At 39.2% G+C, this 18,971-nt stretch overlaps 2 protein-coding genes across 4 annotated transcripts; one reads left to right on the forward strand and one right to left on the reverse strand.

The window, feature by feature from the left end:
- The first annotated feature begins 349 nt into the window (after positions 1–349).
- On the forward strand, positions 350–2,306 carry LOC121801904 (protein HEADING DATE REPRESSOR 1-like). 2 transcript variants are annotated; one of them, XM_042201365.1, is made up of 3 exons: positions 350–599; positions 1,617–1,924; positions 2,025–2,306. In XM_042201365.1, the coding sequence occupies exons 1-3, from the start codon at positions 506–508 to the stop codon at positions 2,199–2,201; spliced, it is 579 nt and encodes a 192-aa protein (XP_042057299.1). In that variant the 5' UTR covers positions 350–505; the 3' UTR covers positions 2,202–2,306. The 2 variants fall into 2 exon arrangements, with proteins under 2 accessions (XP_042057299.1, XP_042057298.1); XM_042201364.1 differs by having other exon boundaries at positions 351–599; positions 1,995–2,306.
- A 154-nt stretch (positions 2,307–2,460) lies between these two features.
- On the reverse strand, positions 2,461–9,662 carry LOC121802246. Of its 2 annotated transcripts, none has more exons than XM_042201867.1 (6): positions 9,458–9,662; positions 8,656–8,922; positions 8,397–8,570; positions 8,108–8,214; positions 5,365–5,690; positions 2,461–3,314 (listed from the first exon to the last, which is right to left on the reverse strand). In XM_042201867.1, the coding sequence occupies exons 1-6, from the start codon at positions 9,572–9,574 to the stop codon at positions 2,722–2,724; spliced, it is 1,584 nt and encodes a 527-aa protein (XP_042057801.1). In that variant the 5' UTR covers positions 9,575–9,662; the 3' UTR covers positions 2,461–2,721. The 2 variants fall into 2 exon arrangements, with proteins under 2 accessions (XP_042057801.1, XP_042057800.1); XM_042201866.1 differs by having other exon boundaries at positions 8,656–8,925.
- Positions 9,663–18,971: the final 9,309 nt, after the last annotated feature.

Below are 18,971 nucleotides of genomic sequence, written 5' to 3' on the forward strand. Positions count from 1 at the left end.
TTTTATATACTCCTATTATTTTTATAATAAAATTTGAGTAAGAATGAGTTAGTATATATAATATGAGGTTTACTATAAAAAAACTGATAAAAATAAAATGTGACAAATTTTGTACGATGAATGAAAATGGAAAAAGTGACAAACTTTCTAAGATGAAGAGAGTATTAGTTTTACACTAATAAATTGTGAGTAAAATAAAGTTAGTGAATTGTTGTAATAAAGACCAGAATAATAAAATGAGATGATTATTAATACACAGATTAGAATGACGAAATAAGACATTATTAGTGGACCGATAACGTTGAATCTTATGCCATTGTCTGCGAAAATAAAATGGGACCGCGACAAGAAAGAGGTACATGAAACGATGCAAATATCAAAGCGACAAATCCCAACCGTCAAATTCTCTCTCTGGAATTCTCCTTGAACAAAACGGGCCATAAATATTTTTGTGGGTGACCAAAAAACCGATGCTGAATTGTTGAATTAGTGAATCTTTTGAGGTATGATGGCGGAATCAGCTGCCGCAAACGCTCTTAATGGCTTCTCTCCGGTTTCTTCTCCTCCGGTTTTTTGGAAATCTAGGAAAAGATTTGCTGGTAAAGAGAGGCTCTCTCAACTAATGTGTGACTATGTGAAATGCTTCTAATATGATCTTGTTTAGTTTCATCATTTGCATGCAGTTTGAGGCAAGAACCACAATCAAGACTCGATTTTTCACATGTTTCCTTACATATGTCATTCAATTTTGTCATGTTTTGACGATTTTATTTCATCTTTTTACCTTAATTTGTGAAATTTTGACTTGTTGAATTAGATATTGCTAATATCTTTATTCACTTGTTGATCAAGTTTGAGCTGAGATTCTTCAGTCTTAGTAACGTTTAGATGGAAATTATCTGGAAAATTTATTTTGATTGATTTGCTATTATTGTATTTTGGGTGATGAAATATGTGTGTAGAGATCAATCGGTTTTACTATTAAAAATGTGTCACTCATCCCCTTATGATCTACTCTTATATAAATGGGATAGGATCATCATTAAGTCGATGTAAGATAGATTTTAGAGATTTTAACATGCCTTGCACGTGTGGGCCAGAATGACACATCAGACTTACATCACGTGGGTAGGAAAGAAAAGAAATACGAATCATCATTGATGTGGGCCAAAATGAACATCGGTCTTCCACTCATGAGGTAGATAAGAGTCAGCTTGGGCCCGCTCTGATACCATATTAGAAATTGGTCACTCACCCCCTTAAAATGCCTCTTCAAGGGAGGGTTATCCACACTTATAGATTAGACGGATCTTCATCAAGTTAGTGTGGGACAAGATTTAGATACTCCTATTTAACATTCGTCACTGGTCAAACCAAATAGGTTTTGCACGAATGTAGTGCAAGCTTGCAGTTTGAACATTTAGTGACAAGAATTCAGTTTGTTTTCGTTTGTGGAAAAGCTGATGCTAGCGATTGTAGTTTCGGTATGCTTAAGGATCCCCACATTTTTGCCTCTTCGCTTGTTTCTTGTATGCATTTTATATGTGCATTAGATTGTGAATACATTTGATTGAGTGTTCAAAGGACATTTTGCTTCATGATCACTGTTCCGGCAGCTAGTGTGAAGAACACGAACGAGGCGGTAGATGGCTCGAGTGCAGATAAAACCCCGGAATCGTCAGCAGAGGAGAAGCAGCAAGAACCAAACAGCCTCTCAGAGAAGCGCAAGGCTCTGTTTGAACCACTAGAACCAGTGATCAACACCAACGGGAAACGTCCTTCTGCAGAAACCCTACTCCCGCCTCCCGACTTCGAATCAGCAAGCTACCCAAAGGGGTGGCTGATCGGGAAGAAGCGGAAGCTGGTGAACGTGGACGTTGTGGAGAGCATGCGGAGGATTGCAGTGCAGGAGATGAACCGGAAGGTGGTGCCTTTTGAAATAATCCAACACCTTATTTGATGATGTTTGATGTTGTTTGATGGAATGTGTGCAGGACCGGGAAATCAATGGGCTGAACGAGCAGTTGGAAGAGGACGCGCGATGCCTGGAGCACCTGCAGCTGCAGCTGCTCGATGAACGGAGCAAACGAGCAGATGTGGAGAGACAAAACACAATGCTGCAGAGCCAGATAACGATGCTGATGGACATGTTGCAGGAGAATGAAGCAGTGGAGGATGAAGGGACACATACAGATTCATAAATTTTATTTTATTCTATTTGTAAATCTTTTAAGAAAATGTGAAAATGTGCAAGACTGAAAAGAGGTGTGAGATAGTATTTGCCAATGATGAACGCTTATCTATAATTTCTTTTGGACCTGTACAAGTTTTAATACATAAATGATTAAGTATAAAAGAGATAAAGTGGATCATTTGAAAGAGAAAAAAGTTAAAAGTTAAATTAATTTAGGGTAATTCTTTACTTTTAGTATGAGATTAATCTTTCAACGGACGGATGAATGAGACTATTTTCCTTAAACGGAGAGAGTTAAACATTTTGACAAATCAACAATAATTACAAATTTTGCAGCAGTATGGTAATCAGAACAAGCAGCAAAACAAGAGATATATCCTAATGCCAACTTCAAAACATAAATAATTACAGGATTCATCATCAATCTTAATTTCCGAATCCTCAAACTACACAAATGTTGACAAAAGACATACAACTACGTCGCATGTACAAATCACCGAGACACACATGCGTCAAAGTCGCCTGCATCACCGAGCTTGGTTTCCATAGTCATCAGAAATGTTGAAGAAGAACTGCGGAAGAGAAGCTATCCTAGGGAGATTAAGCAGCAGCTCTCCAACAGAGTCTTTCCTTGACATGGACGACACCTGGTTTGGGCCCGAGACATCTTCGCCATCTCCAGCCTTCTTTTCTGTAGACAACGAGCCATCACTACTCGATTCATCATCATCTCCCTTTTGCATCAATGACAGATTGATGTTGTTGTCCCTTTTAAGCTGAGTGTTGGAACCTGAAGGGGAGTCTTTCTGTAGGAGGCAGCAAAGAGAATCGACCCTAGACATGAGTGATTTCTCGTCCGAGTCTGGCAAGTTTTGACTTTCACTAAACAAGCACCGTTTAATGTCATCCAAGATTTGGAGGCTCTGCCATTCCTCACTTGAGAGAGTAGGATTGTCAGATATGCCCTGTTCTGATATCCGATTCTCGAGATGGCTCACTAAGTCGCTCATCGACATAGAAGAATGGAGACCAGGAGCCTTGACCTGATCCCAATTGCTGAACTCCTTCAGTTGATCAATTCTGCTATTTTTTATATCTTCAACTGTCAGTGTGCCCCTAGCTGTGTGAATATGATGAGATGAATTAAACTGTTAGAACTCAAACCTGACAGAAGTTTTATATTTTCAAATAAAGTTAAACTATAGTTCCAACTGGTCATATTTAATTTCACCTGATGAGTACATATTATTGTACAATTGTACAATAATATGTATACCCACAGTTGAGAGTTACAGCAATCGGAGACAAAAGTAAATCTATACACATCACTAGTGCTGAATACGAGGTTTTCCAGCTGGAGAAAAGAGAAGAAATATACCCTATAATAAAAAAATTGACTTCCCAAATAACAACAAGAAGAACCTGATGACACAATCTAATGCAGCATAAGAGGAAGAGACTCATTTTTCCCATGTCAACCAAGTCTCAAGCCCCCAAATGCAAAATGACACGATAAAAAATTTTCTAATATAACTCCAATCAAGTAGCCATATTGGACTGCCACGCATTTCTTTACTAGGTAGTAATTACCATTTAAATAGCATCTTTTCGTTGACTTCTTGCCAGTTCCGGTTCCAAGAAAATTGGAAATGTAAAGCGGTTCCAGTTTGGAACCGATAACCGGCACTACAGTTGAGGGTTTGGCCGGTTTTAGCTAGCTCCAGGTCCCATTTGCGCCTACCCGATTTTCTTAATTTTAAATCCTTTCCTTTATTCTGTTTTTCATTCTCCCCCTAGCTCTTTTCTATCCCTTCTCTTTCTTAATTACCAAAACCTCCTCCAGCACGACACCGGAAAATCCACTCTCAACGTTGCTCCGACCTCTTCCCCCATCGCCGTCCCACTTCACTTCTTTTCCTTACCTTCTCTTTCTCAAAATTAGCAAAACCTCATTCTCCAAACATGCCCCCAACGTCAAAAACTCGTTGCTGCTGACCACACTTCCCTCTCTCGCCATTCCCCTCCCCCTTCTTTTCCTTCCCTTCTATTCCTCAAAAATTACCAAAAACACTTCCTCTCCAAACCCGCTCCCAGATGCCAGAAAATCCATCCACCAACTATAATCAAGCGGTTTTCAGTTTCAAAAATTTCGATCACAAACAGGGTCAGGTACTGGTTCCGGTTCAGCCGACTGCCATGGTTATCGTTCGAAAACCAAAATCATCTCTGGTCCATGCGAACCGACGGTTTGGATAAAACCCTACATCCCTAATTCCTATGGCTTACTTATTCTCATGGTATCACCATTCATATCCAAATGATAAATCTCATGGACATAACACTTCTCGAGCTAACCCAAAAGATTCATTATGATGCACAATTAAGTGCCCCAATTACTAATAATTATATTATATATTATGATAATGATGTAGTAGTGGAGAGCTACGACAGAGAGAGTTACAAGATGAAGAAGTAGTGGAGTGGAGTAACTAATAAATGTATTATGATCATTTTTGTCACATTTATTGACTAGTCACATTTATTGCTCTAGTCTTTTCATTAGTCTTTCAAGTCTTACATATAGTTCCCTTGAGGATTGAGAAGGATATCTATCATCTTGAGTTTAGTATAACTATGGCAATTACCGTAGGTCTTCATAAGAGAATTATCATTTGTTTCACTCGGTTTATATCAATCATAGTTTCTGTTCTTACTATCCCATGCCGGTCTCCCTCACCTATTTTTTCTAACAAATTATGTTGATAATTGCCTTGATTAGAGATTTGTAGAAGAATGGCCACACAAGATGCACCATTTAGTTGGGGAACTCATGCAACCAACTTTTTTAACAGTTGCCTTTAACATCAAGAATCAAGTATACTGGTGAAGAAATTATACACCTACTTACATATTTAACAAAACTAAAACTACTAATGGACACAGAAGTTCATCAAATAATACCCCAACAGCTCACCAATTTGTTTTGGCAACATAATATAATAAGAAAAAAGCATGTGTGAAAGAATCAACAAACAAAGCCATGCACATGGAGAAACCAGACAAGAGGCATCAGAAGAGGAGTATATTCACTCCAACCATGTCAATTTCAGCTTTACTATATAGACACACATAAAAATTTAAAAGCACGTTTATTCAAGTGATAACCATACCTGAGCTTGGAGACGGTGTTTCACGGGTGTAAGATTCTGAATGTCTGCCAAGAACATCTACATCATTCTTTGAGGATGATGATTGAGGCCCTGATGGTGAAGCAGTATCATGCAAGCTGAAGACGGAAGGGCTTCCCTCCCTATTCAAATCAAATTCATTATTGTTTTCACTTTGATCGCCAAAGACAGGAATCCTGGGTTCAAAATATGGAGATTCTAGTTTTGTTTCCCCTTGCTGGCTAAGAAAGTTCAAGCGGGGATCACACTGAATGAGTTTTTCAAAATGTTTCCCCAACAAGCCTTGTGGACACTCCAAAAAGTGTTGTCTGCAACCAAAGGAAAAAAAAACGGGTCAATGGTATGGAAAGTTTTCATGCCATTAAACAGTCTATCATCTCCGAGAGAGAGTTCTGATGCTACAACACAATAAATATGGAAAACCAAAATATACACTCATTTCAAGCACCATCCAATGTGAGAGAAGAAGGGGACTAGATACCCATAGTTTAATTGAAAAAATAAGTTGGAATTAACCACCACACAAGTACCAGCACAGTAGTCGTAAGAAGAGCTGGTTCACTATACAAAGGATTCCAAAGAAGATCGTCACCATCAGCTCAAACAATATGACAACCAATAAGACCCTTCCTACCATTCTGCTCCAACATATGAATTTTCATTTGGGAAGAATTCTGATGCTGAAAACAGAACATTTAGAAGGATAAGAAATTATGTTTATTAGTTTATGTGTCTTATCAATTGGCTTGGTTATAAGAGAGAGAATTAGATTCATTTTTATCATTTCTTATCAACGATTATACTCCCTTCATCAGCCAAAAACAATCCTACCCCTCTATTTCGTCCATCAGCAAAAAAATGTTTAATCTACTTTTGGACACTACCCCACAAAAATCTAAATCGATTATCAACCTCACTTTACCCAATATTGGGCCTAGCACTAATATTTTAAAATAATTTGAGACCCCTTCCTCTCCTCACGAACAGTACACATAACAAACATGCAACTAAAAATATTAAAGCATGTGTCACTGAAGTAAGCAATCACATGTTTTTGGCGGACAGAGAGTACTTTATTTCCAACTTGTCTTTCATAATTGTGTAAAGCACACAAGTGTAGGAACCCAGTATACAATGCCACAACGCCACAACAGCCTCCAATAGTAACTGCTTAGGATCAATGTTTGCTTTGCCAAAGTGTTTACCCAAACTATTACAAGAGTTTTTATGCTACAAACACATTAAAGTAAGTGGGACTTGCAATGAGTCTCAGTTCTTGACAGACACAAAATTCTCAGTCATGTTTCTTTCTATAAAGTCAGTCTTAGGAGATAGTAGTGCTTTAAGGTGCTCTAAAACAGCCCAAACCCACTAGTATGTCCAAATGGTACTAAGAATGTGCCACAAGCTTCACCAACAATTGCTTGACATCCATTCTCCTTTTGCTAACATAGTTAACCTATGTTGTAGGAAGACTGGAAGAGTACCTATTTGAAATCAATTCCCATCTGGACTAACATCCACACCTCCAGGGAGCCCCCAGACACTTTGTAATCCCCAACCTAAAATGCAGGACCCATAAGCGACAGGTTACCACAGCAGCTAGCAACTTTACTATTCATCACTGGTTTACTAAATAAATTGATCTAACTTGTTTCAAAATTTCATTTATACGCTTTCCAAGCAATGTGGAACATATAATATGTTTAGCCACTTACATAGTTTTAAGCCAATTCATTTTTTGTTCATTTATAGTGTGTCAACTACAAAGACGGTCTCGGAACTTCCGTTTGCATGTACGCAGCAGTCCGTGAACTTTAAAAACAACATTTTTGGTCCCTGGACTTTGAGGTTTGCACGTTTTTGGTCCTTGAGCACTTTTTTAATTTCTTTTTGGACATAAATGCCCCCCAAGAACCAGCTCCATAGGTAAAGAAAAGTATACGAGTGTCCTCCATGGCTTGCGGGCATTTAAGTCCAAAAATAATTTTAGAGAAATGCAAAAGGACCAAAAAAGTGCAAACATCAAAGTTTAAGGACCACTAATGATATTTTTAAAGTACAGGGACTGCATACATACAAATGGCGAAGTCCAGGTACCATTTTTGTAGTTCACTACTCCATCCGTCCTACAAAAATATGCACTCTTTCCTTTTTGTCCGTCCTACAATAATATGCACTTTCTGTTTTTGGAAATATTTAAAAACTTATTACCCTTACCTATCATTTTATTTACAACTTATACCACTACAATCCAACTAAACATGTGGACACCACTCTCCACTAACACTACTTCCACTACCATTTGTCCCTGTCTCTTACTTTGCCAATTTTTACATTAAAATTCATGTCAAACCCAAAGTGCATATTCTTTTGGGACGGAGGGAGTATTATTTGAAATAGATATCAAAACACAGACAAAAGAGAAATAAAAATAAATCAAACAATAATAAAGAACATGTCTTATGAAATATGATATCATGCAACCATCTCGAATTAAACATGGGAACGTCCAGGAGGACTTCTTTAGAAAACCCACTAGGTGACTAGCCAAAATATACAACTCCCTTATCCATGGAAATATGGCAAAACAAACCAATATGAAACCATTGAGCATGAAATCAACAGGAACAGTAAACTCACTAATGGATTCAAGAAACACGAAGAGGGTTACCAAAAACTTGATTTGAACATACTGTCTTGAAGCAGGATAACCTTAGCTTACCTGCATAGACTAGCTTGTCCACCAGTAAAATCTGATGTTGCTTGCCAAAGAGTGTGCTTCCTAGGTTGTGGATTAGTCTCTCTATAAAAAAGAGGTTGTCGTGCCAGCTGAAAAATGAACAGAAAAAGGGGTGTTTGGTTGTGGATTACTCTCGAAAGAAAAGAGGTTGATGTCTCAGCTGACAAATGAACAGAAAAACGGGTATTATGGACGCTGCAATGCTTATTGATGATGACTAAACATAACAAAGTGAAAGATACCATTTACATCATAAGATAGTGATTATTACCACAACATCTAAAGTTCCAGGAGTATCATCACTGTAGTTTGCCTTCAATGCCATAATATCAGACCACTGAATTTCAATTTTATTCTTAAGACCCCCATCAAGAACTTCCCAAACCAGCTTATGCTTTGCAAAATAACACTTTGCCACCAAGTCTCCTTCATATCTTGATTTATACTGCAAATTCAAAGGATTGTGAAAAAATCACTCAAACATTCAAAGTTTTTCGTATTTTTTTCAAGCACAAAATGCCAAAAGTTACCTCCCAGGTCCCGATTCTCAGAACTGAACCAGGAAAATTAGAGGCCTTCAACTTATCACCAGACGCGCCAGCAGCTCTCAAGGACTCCTTTTTACTATTACTTGGACTTCCATGTTTAGACACAGAGGAGTGGGACAGTTTAATTTGAATCAACTCCAGCAGTGATGGGCTTTTCCTTAGTCGCAAACCCAATGGACTTGGCTCATCAAGAGGATTGTATTGCGATGGTGGGACCCCGAAACCATCCATTCCTACACTCTGTTGCTGCTGCTGCAATGAGTTCAGGCGACCATTCATCATAACCCATTTCAAACAATTTCCTTTTCATGAACAAATACTCCCTCCGTTCCGTGTTAACAGGGGACTCTTCTTAACATTATTGTCTCTCTTACTTTACTTTTGGAACGTAGGGAATACCATTTACTCCAAAATTACTCTATCAAGCAGTCAGTTCCAACTCATCCTAGCCGTAACCAAGCAAAAAATACCTTCCACGGGTTAATTAAATCAGTGGTTTCCATTTCTCCAAAATTAATATTATCTTAGTATTACATACAAATCATCCCGAGGCCATCCACCTCTCAATTGGAAACAAATTGAAATTCATAAACCTATAATTACATCCAAGAGAAAATTAATCGGCCAAATTAGTACATTCTCACACAGTCACACTACCCTTCACGGAATTTCAGAAACCAAAAGTGTGACTTATTGCACGCCTCGTGTTCGATTAAATTTCTGAACACCACAACAATAATCAGAGTAGCAATAAACAAAAATTATAGCGATAAGAGATGAGTACTTTGGGGCGCTTGTGGAGTGGACCGTGCTCTTCCTCCAAACAATCCTCCACCTCCATCTTCACCGGCGTCTTCTCGCCGTGCGATGCCGATTCGTCGTTCTTCATCAACTGCACCATTTTTTAGGATCTCGAGATGGAATTTAGACTGGCTGGAAATGGAAAATCGATTTTTTTTTTGCGGGGATGTTTCGCTATTTTTGTTAATTTGTTTCAATTAATCAGATGTGCGAGTTGAACTTGATTTGCTTATTTTATATGGGGGCAGCTACTCACACGTGTCGCTTTTACATGCTTCGGTGTTCACGGTGGCCTCGCACGTGCTAACCTGATTCATTTCGGAAACCATGCTTCATTTTTTATTCTTCTTATTATTTTAATGGCACATTAAACACGAGACGGATGTAAAAGAAGATTTAATTACATTGACTTGTCTTAGCTATATACGATCAATCTCTGATTAATTCGAACTTATTATTGAAAGCCTACTGCAAAGCGGTTATCAAGTTTTATACGACACTCAGTACACAGTAATCAATTATTTTGATGATTCTAAATTAGATACCCCTCCGTCCGCAAAATGTTGTTCACGTTTGATACGTCACGAGTTTCAAGAGACGTAAAGAAAAGTAAGTGGAAAAAGTTGGTGAAATGTGGTTCCACATTTTATATTAGTTTTATAATAGAATATGTGTGTAATGAATTAGTAGAAAGTGAGCTCCATTTACCAAAAATTGAAAAAAATAAAGTGAACATCATTTTGCGGATGACCGAAATAGCAAATATGATTAGTGGCGATTATCTTAAATTGTTAATTCTACTAACTTATCAACTATACATATTACCAATGTCAACATAAATACTTCCTCCGTCTCACGTTACTTAAGGCATTTCTTTTCGGCACGGGATTGAAGAAAGTTGTGTTAGTGAGTTAAATAAAGTAAAATAAAGTAGACGAGTGAATAAAGTAAGAGAGAAAAGAGAGTAAAGTAAATAAAGAATAAAATTGGTGTGATTAGATGTTTTATTTTTAGCCAAAAAGAGAAATGACTCAATTAACTTGTAACAACTCAAAATGAAATATGACTCAAAAAACTTGGGGCAGAAGTACATAAGTATGTCAATTAAATTGTTATTGATACTCTAATAAACAAATTAGAAACTCTTTTCTCTTTAATGAGGTGGAGCTCATTCCCTACTAACAATACTTTTACTTTTTCCCACTACATCTCTCTTATTTTATCAATTTTGCATTAAAACTCATACCGAACCCAAAATGCATATTCTTTGAGTACGAAGGGAGTAACAATTTATAATAATTCTCATATACACTGGTAAATAAGATCCCACCATCTTCAAATCAGTGTTCTATTTGAAGATAACTTCTATAAAAAATTATCATATAGAAGTTTTATCTTTCTAATTTTTTCAACTACTACTAATTACTCTCTTTGTTTCATGATAGATACCATACTTGAGAAATGATACGGAATTTTAGAAGATGTTGTTTACTGTGTTAGGTGAAATGAGAAAATAGTATATTTATATTAACGTGAGGAAAAACTTTTTTTTTAAATGTGATATTTTTTATAAGATAAACTAAAAAAGAAAAGTATGCAAGTTATTATGGGAACGAGTGAGGTCTTGGGAGGTGGGCTTCTGGTAGACAGTGGGTTAAACCCTCCCCGTTAGCGGGTCACTGCATATCCTGATTTAATACCCCTCACAATACTGTCGAATCGGGATGTGGAAGGCTATTGGGGTTTGAACCTCTTGTATGATATAACCTCTTGTATGATATGATGAGTGATTGTTAAAAATTCGCATATCAAATTGTTATGAAAGTGTGCTAACTAGCTGCTAAGCCGAATGATGTGATTCACGTGATGGAAGTGGATAAGTGAAGAGCTCGTCAGTTATTCTTTAAGTTACATCATTCCATGAGTGGTACGGTAGGGATTGGGTGGGTGGATGGTCTCGAACGGGAGGTTGCGTGAATGGATCAAGTTATATGGAAGATGACTCAACCGGTTGGATCAGTTAGTAAAAGTCGTTGCCACTTGATCAATGCAATCTCGCTCTCACTCGATTCCAACCAAAGTAATTTATAACTCCCAATTTTGCACTACTTTAACAGTAAAGCGGCAAGTTCGGGGTCGATCCCACAGAGAAGCTAGTGTATCGAGTGTGTGAGTAGTGAACAGGGGGTTGGCTGCTGCCACGCTTTAACTTGAGAGTTTTTAACTACTGATTTTACTCTAGGCAGAATTAAACTGGCTAACATGAACAATGTAACTTTAACTACTGGTCAAGTGCATCGTAACGAAACTGAAACTAAAGCAGTAAATGCGAGGATGAAAACGAAAACAACTTCGATTAAACTAGAACAGTACAACGTGAAATTTAAACTAAGCTAACACTCTGGAAACTGCGAAAGCAAGTAAAACCGAGGAGATCCTCGGCGGGAAACTTAAGAAAACGCCGACAGATATCAAGTATTCTGTAGCGCTCCTTCGATCGCCCTTTCTAACTAAGCATTACTTTATCTAAGCTAAGCTAAGCTATTCTAGAGAACTGAACTAAGCTAGAGAACTAAGCTAAACTTAGACGGAAAGTAAAAGGATCGGATTCCCTTTTCATGTGGTGGCACATCACGACCTCCAGCTGGATAACGATCTTGGCAGGGAATATTCGCTCATGCTGAGAGTGAGCGACTCATTGATTGCTACGTGCTCTTCTTCTAGAATGACGACGCTTTTCAGCAACAGAATCGTGACTCGGCTCTGTCCTTGCGTCTCATATTTCAGCACGTGTCCCCTTCTAGAACGTTGTCCTTGATAATAGAATGCTGCGCACCATCCAGCTCATAGCCTCGCGTGTCCTTCTTCTGACATCCAGTGGTCCCCTCCTTAACTGCTTGATTACTCCCCTTGATCAACTTCCCCCGAAATTTGGCCTTTTCGCCTATTGTACTCGCTTGATCAGTTTAGCCTTGTTGCCTTGGTCAAGCGGCATTCCTGCACATTTAACACTTGCTTTGCGCGATAAACTGATCAAGTAGAGTACATTTTACCCTTAAATTGATGCATGAAATTAGCCTTATCAGTGGGATTGCACGTGGACGAATCTGACAGCATCAGGAGACACGTAAAAAAATAAGGTGATTAGGGAGTGGATAATGATTGTTAATTTCGTTGTATGTCTACTTTCAAACCAATCGTTACCATTTTATCATGTCAAGCCTCTCTTCAAACTACAATCAACAGTGGAGAAGAGAGGAAGAGCCGCGCCGCTTAAGGGAGGTGCAGCCGGCGTCTCCCCTCCATTGTATCGACGGGAGTGGGGAGTGAAAAGAACAACAATAAAGCATGAAAGCTAAGGCAAGATAAAACATAACTTGATATAGAAGATGGTGAGAGTCGAATTCACCATTTCATTGAATGATACAAAATGCTCAAAGTGCGGTTACATATATGTGGCATAGGAAACATCTAGAACTCTACCATAATTCATTTAGTACAAGTTAAAGCAAGATTACAAAGTTAATAATAACAAACTCTGCTAATCTACTTCCTTCTTTAATTCCTTTAGCACCATGTCTCTCCAAGTACATTCGTGGTCCCGCATCTTAGCTGTGAGCATGGGTACAGTCACGAGCTGAGCTCGTGAGGTGTTGGCTCGTGCGATGACAGCTTGTTGGGAGCTCTCACTTGCTTTTCCTCGTGTACGACTTTCATGCGAAGTCCTCACATGCACATTTCCACTTTTCTCATGCAACAAGGCTTGGTTGATCAAGCCATCTCCTTCAACACGCTTGATCAAGTCATCGCGCTTGATCACCGATGACTTGATCAAGTCATCGCACTTGATCAAGTCATCGGCTTGGGTGATCAAGCCATTCTTCACTCCTCTAACACCCCCCACAACATGAGGGAAGCTAAGGAAATAACACAAAGTCTGTTACGGAGCTTCACGAAAGGTTGTTGGCCCAGAGGTTTGGTGAAGATGTCCGCAATCTGGTCTTGAGTAGGGACATGCCGTAGCTCAAGCTCCTTGTTGAGAACCCTATCTCTAACAAAATGAACATCAAGTTCTATGTGTTTGGTTCTAGCATGTAGAACTGGATTAGAAGCCAGAGTAATGGCACTTAAATTGTCAGCCCACATCACAGGAGGCGATTTGAGTGACATTCTTAACTCATCAAGTAAGGAAGTAAGCCAAGCTACCTCAGATGCAGTGTGAGCGAGGCTTCTGTATTCAGCTTTAGTGCTAGAGAGAGCTACAACCGTTTGCTTCTTGACACACCATGAAATCAAGCTTCTACCAAAATAAGTGCAAAAACCAGTGGTAGACCTCCTATCATCCAAATCAGACGCCCAATCCGAATCAGAGAAAGCAGATAGAACACCATTGGACCTGTGAATTTGTATACCATAGTCCAATGACCCAGATAGGTATCTTAGAATGCGTTTAACTGCCCTCCAGTAAGTATCAAGAGGAGAGGCCATGTATTGGCTAACTTTATTGACTGCATAGTTGATGTCTGGCCGAGTTATAGCAGCATATTGAAGAGCACCTACAATGCTTTTGTAAAACTTGGCATCTGAGACTGGTTCACCAACAGTTTTGCTAAGTTCACAACTTGAAACCATGGGTGTGGGGAAGCCCTTAGCTCTAGTCATGTTAGCTCTCTTTAGTAAATCTTTAATGTAAGAAGATTGACAAAGAGGAAGACCATACTCAGTTTTGACAACTTCTACTCCAAGGAAGAGATTGACTTCACCAAGAACCTTAAGAGAGAACTGAGCATGTAATTCACTGATCACCTTCTGGATTGCAGCTGGGCAGTTCCCTGTAGCAAGCATATCATCAACATAGATTATGAGAAAGATGTCCTCTGAACCTGATCTTCTGACAAACATAGAAGCATCAGCTCTGGATTGCTTGAAACCAAGTGAAATGAGCACATAGTGAATGGTAATGAACGAGGCTCTTGAAGCCTGTTTAAGACCATAGATAGCCTTTTTGAGCTTGCAGACCAGGTGAGGACGACCTTGTTCAAAACCTTGAGGCTGCCTCATGTAGATATCCTCTTTCAACTCACCATTGAGGAAAGCATTGTTGACATCAAGATGTGTTATTTCCCAACCAAAAGATACAGCAATTGTGAGGATCATTCTAATTGTTGCAGGTTTAACCACTGGGCTGAAGGTCTCAGTAAAATCAAACCCTGATTGTTGTGAGAAATCTTGAGCAACAAACATGGCCTTGTGTTGGCAATCTCTCCAGAAAGATGAAGTTTCAATTTGAAAATCCAAGTGCACCCCACTAGATTCTTTCCAGGAGGCAATGTAGTAAGGATCCAAGTGTTATTCTTGAGTAAGGCAACATATCCAGCCAACATGGCTGTTTTCTAAACTGGAATGAGCAATGCCTTAGTGGCAGATTTAGGAGTTGGAGGTGGAGAGACAAGTAGAGTGTAGAGTTTAGGTTTGAAGATTCCAGACTTGAATCTAGTAGTCATATGGTGTGAGCTAGAAGTGTTAGTTTCAGAAGCAACAGGGGGAGCAAGAGAGGCATCTGAGGCTGAAGTGGACTGGTCTCTAGCAGATGAATCAGAACCAGAATGGTGAGGTGGAGGAGAAATGTGTGGAGATGTGGGAGTATGGATAGGAGAAGGTGAAGAATGGGGTGTAGCAGAAGGAATTACAGGAGATGGCTGATGTGTTGCAGTAACAGAGATGGTCTGTGAAGGTGGATATGGAAGCAACACAGATGGAGATACAATGGAGGCATCTGTGTCATTAGATGGAAAAAGAGTTGGATAGGGGAATACATGTTCGTCAAAGATGACATCTCTAGAAACTATAACTCTTCCATCTGTGAGAAGAGCCTTGTACCCCTTATGAGAGGCACTGTAACCTAGAAATACAGACCTCAATGACCTGTGATCAAGCTTATTCTTGTTATATGGCCGGACCAGGGGAAAACACAATGCACAATAATCAAGTTTCTTGAGAAATAATTTCTGAAATGGAGAGATCCCAGCAATGATCTTGGAAGGCATTCTGTTGATAAGAAAAACCACAGAGACAAAAGCATCATCCCAGAATTCAACTAGAAGAGAAGATTGAGTGAGAAGAGTAAGGCCAGTCTCCACTATATGTATATGCTTCCTTTCAGCCAATCCATTTTGCTGAGGAGTATAGGGACAAGAAAGCATGTGCATTATCCCATTCTCCTTAAAATATGAAGTTAAACATTGAAACTCTCCTCCCCAATCAGATTGAAAACACTTAATCTTCCTCTGAAACAGATTTTCTATTAATGACTTAAATTTTTTGAAGATATCAGAAACATCACTCTTATTCTTCAACAGATAAATCCATGTGAACCTTGAATAATGATCCACAAATGAAACATAGTATCTATATCCATTTCTTGAAACAACTGGGGATGGTCCCCAGAGATCACTATGTAGCAATTTAAGAGGAGATGAAACCACAGATTCTGAGGAATTATAGGAAAGCCTATGAGCCTTAGATATGCAACAAGAATGACAAAGTTGTGAATCATTTATTGAATAAAAAGGGATATTACAGCTTTTTAGTGCACTCTTGACAATGTCTAAGGTAGGATGTCCTAGTCTATTGTGCCACAAGGCCAAGTCAAGACTAGGAACAGATTTAGAACTAGCAATGGCTAGAAACTGTTGTGCTGACAAAATGGATAGCTGGACATCCTTGATTGAATGAAACAGGAAAGGAAATGGTGGAGCTAGAGCTTCTCTTGATTGGTGAGTGATCAACTAGGAAATGGTATAGTCCCTTGTCAAAAGTTCCCTTGAGCACGACCTCCTTGGTTCCCAGGTCCTTGACAAAACAAAAGTCAGGATGGAATTCAAAAAAGACAGAGTTATCTGTAGCAAACTTAGACACACTAAGGAGGTTTTTGGTTATGTTATGGACATGTAAAAGATTCTTTAAGGTGAGTTTCCTGGAAAAGCTAGCAGAATGGGACTTTAACTCTGATTCTCCAACATTAGAAATCATAACTGCAGATCCATTTCCAAGTAAAAGACTTTTACCTCCAGTGTATTCTGAGCTTGTGTTGAGATTGCTCAAATCTCCAGAGACATGATGAGTAGCACCAGAGTTTGGATACCAGCTTGTTGATGCAGCAGAATCATAGCCGAACTCAGAGACATTAGAAGAGCTGGGAGATGGAGAAGGTCTTGCAGAGGCTGTATGCACCAGATGTGCTGATGGATTGGAGAAACTTTGATTCTGATTGGATGGATTCCCTCTGAATTGCAGCTAAGACTGAGGAGGAACATAATTTTGCTCAAATCTGTGCCAACATTTGGCTGTCGTGTGTCCGGTTTGTCACATAGTTGACAAATCACTTTGTTTCCTCTTCCAAAGCCTCTACCTCCTCTCTGATTTCTTGAGCCTCCCCTTGCAGTTGAATCAAACCTTATTTGATTGTATGGGGTGAACTCTCTTTTCTGATTTGACTGTTGCATCAAGTTGAGAGCAGGTTGTGAGCCTTCTGTACTGGAAGAGTGAGATCTCATGGTCTCCATTCTAGACTCAAAAGTGAGCAAGAAAGCAGTGGCATCTCCTAGACTCCATGAATCAGATCTGGAGCTGATGGCACTAACTGCAGGAACATACTCGTGTCCAAGTCCTCCAAGGATATGCATGACCTGTTCATCTTCAGAAACTCTGCACCCAACAGATCCTAGAAGATCAAAGTAGTTTCTCATTTTTCCAATGTATTCACTCATGCTCAGTGAATCCTTCTTCAAATTTTGCATTTGTTGTCGATATTGCATGATCTTTGCAGTAGATCTGCTGGCAAAATTTGTCTCGAGAGCGCTCCAGATGTCTCTAGCCGATCTCAGTCCCACAACAAGACCTAGGGCTTCTTCTGATAGAGATGAGAGCAGCCACGCAGCCACTCTTCTATCTTGTCTCTGCCATGAAATGAAATCTTCATTTATGGCTAATCCTCCTTCTTCTTCTGCAACAACTATTGTTTGAGATGGAGGTTTCTTCTCACCATTTAGGTATCCTTCTAGCCTGTACCCATAAGCAGTGACATCAACTTGTTGTTGCCACATTAAGAAGTTCCCATCAGTCAATTTTACTGAAATGGGGGGCAGCTGCGCATAGGCAGGCTGAGTTCCTTGACTTTGAGCAATGTCTCCAGATGAAGTGTTGGAGCTTGCCATTCTTGGAAACAAAACAAACAAGAAGAAAAAGAAGTATGGAGACAAGATCAAAAAGATCCCGCTCTGATACCATGAAAAGAACAATAATAAAGCATGAAAGCTAAGGCAAGGCAAAACATAACTTGATATAGAAGATGGTGAGAGTCGAATTCACTATTTCATTGAATGATGCAAAATGCTCAAAGTGCGGTTACATATGTGTGGCATAGGAAACATCTAAAACTCTACCATAATCCATTTAGTATTAGTTAAAGCAAGATTACAAAGTTAATCATAACAAACTCTGCTAATCTACTTCCTTCTTTAATCCCTTTAGCACCACGTCTCTCCAAGTACATTCGTGGTCCCGCATCTTAGCTGTGAGCATGGGTACAGTCATGAGCTGAGCTCGTGAGGTGTTGGCTTGTGCGATGACAGCTTGTTGGGAGCTGTCACTTGCTTTTCCTCGTGTACGACTTTCATGCGAAGTCCTCACATGCACATTTCCACTTTTCTCATGCAACAAGGCTTGGTTGATCAAGCCATCTCCTTCAACACACTTGATCAAGTCATCGGCTTGTTTGATCAAGTCATCGCGCTTGATCACCGATGACTTGATCAAGTCATCGCACTTGATCAAGTCATCAGCTTGCTTGATCAAGTCATCGCGACGGGGGTTGGGCCGGGGTAGGGGTGCCAGAAGAGGTGCAGCTGCTCGCGACTCCCATTGTAACTCACAAGACCGTGCCGGAACGGAGGTGGGTGGAATAGAAATTACAACAAAAATAAGAAAACAAACTAATAATATATCGAATCGAGGAAATCTCTCTTTCTGCAAGACAACTTACACCCCCGCTAATGATAACGAATTGCCGTATTGTCCTCGAGGATAAAATGACTTCCTCCTAGCGTGTACAAGCACCTCAAACCCTCTAGGAACTAGCGAACTTGATGGACTACTGAGAATCGGGCTAGACAATGTTCCTAAGATGCATATGTCTAGCAAACTTGATATAATTTATTCATCTTATAATGAACCAAATTTGAACAGTCCAAACTTCACCCGAGAAATTAAAATAACTTATAATAATGTATTATGACTAAATTGCCCTTGGGATGAAGGAAATTGCTCGTAAGATGAATGATGGAAATTATTTGTACAATATCTCGTCTCATCCATCAGTCATATTTTAGTCTCTAGTTCTATACTAGGGGTGATTAGTATATTATGGGATCATAAAAATATTTGCATTCCATTTTTAGAAGGTTATATCAATTTTAGAGGGAGTATTTAGTAAGAAA

Source organism: Salvia splendens, chromosome 5 (assembly GCF_004379255.2).
Source record: "Salvia splendens isolate huo1 chromosome 5, SspV2, whole genome shotgun sequence".
NCBI classification, from domain to species: domain Eukaryota; kingdom Viridiplantae; phylum Streptophyta; class Magnoliopsida; order Lamiales; family Lamiaceae; genus Salvia; species Salvia splendens.

Bases quoted from the DNA above. Each gene is read 5' to 3' on its own strand.
- LOC121801904 (XM_042201364.1), top strand. From the start codon at position 506: ATGATGGCGGAATCAGCTGCCGCAAACGCTCTTAATGGCTTCTCTCCG. The intron at 600-1,616 runs GTAAAGAGAGGC...CTGTTCCGGCAG, and splicing joins ATCTAGGAAAAGATTTGCTG to CTAGTGTGAAGAACACGAAC. The intron at 1,925-1,994 runs GTGGTGCCTTTT...GAATGTGTGCAG, and splicing joins TGCAGGAGATGAACCGGAAG to GACCGGGAAATCAATGGGCT.
- LOC121802246 (XM_042201866.1), bottom strand. From the start codon at position 9,574: ATGGTGCAGTTGATGAAGAACGACGAATCGGCATCGCACGGCGAGAAG. The intron at 5,691-8,107 runs GTAAGCTAAGGT...CTTTGGTTGCAG, and splicing joins GGACAAGCTAGTCTATGCAG to ACAACACTTTTTGGAGTGTC. The intron at 3,315-5,364 runs GTATGGTTATCA...ATATTCACACAG, and splicing joins AACACCGTCTCCAAGCTCAG to CTAGGGGCACACTGACAGTT.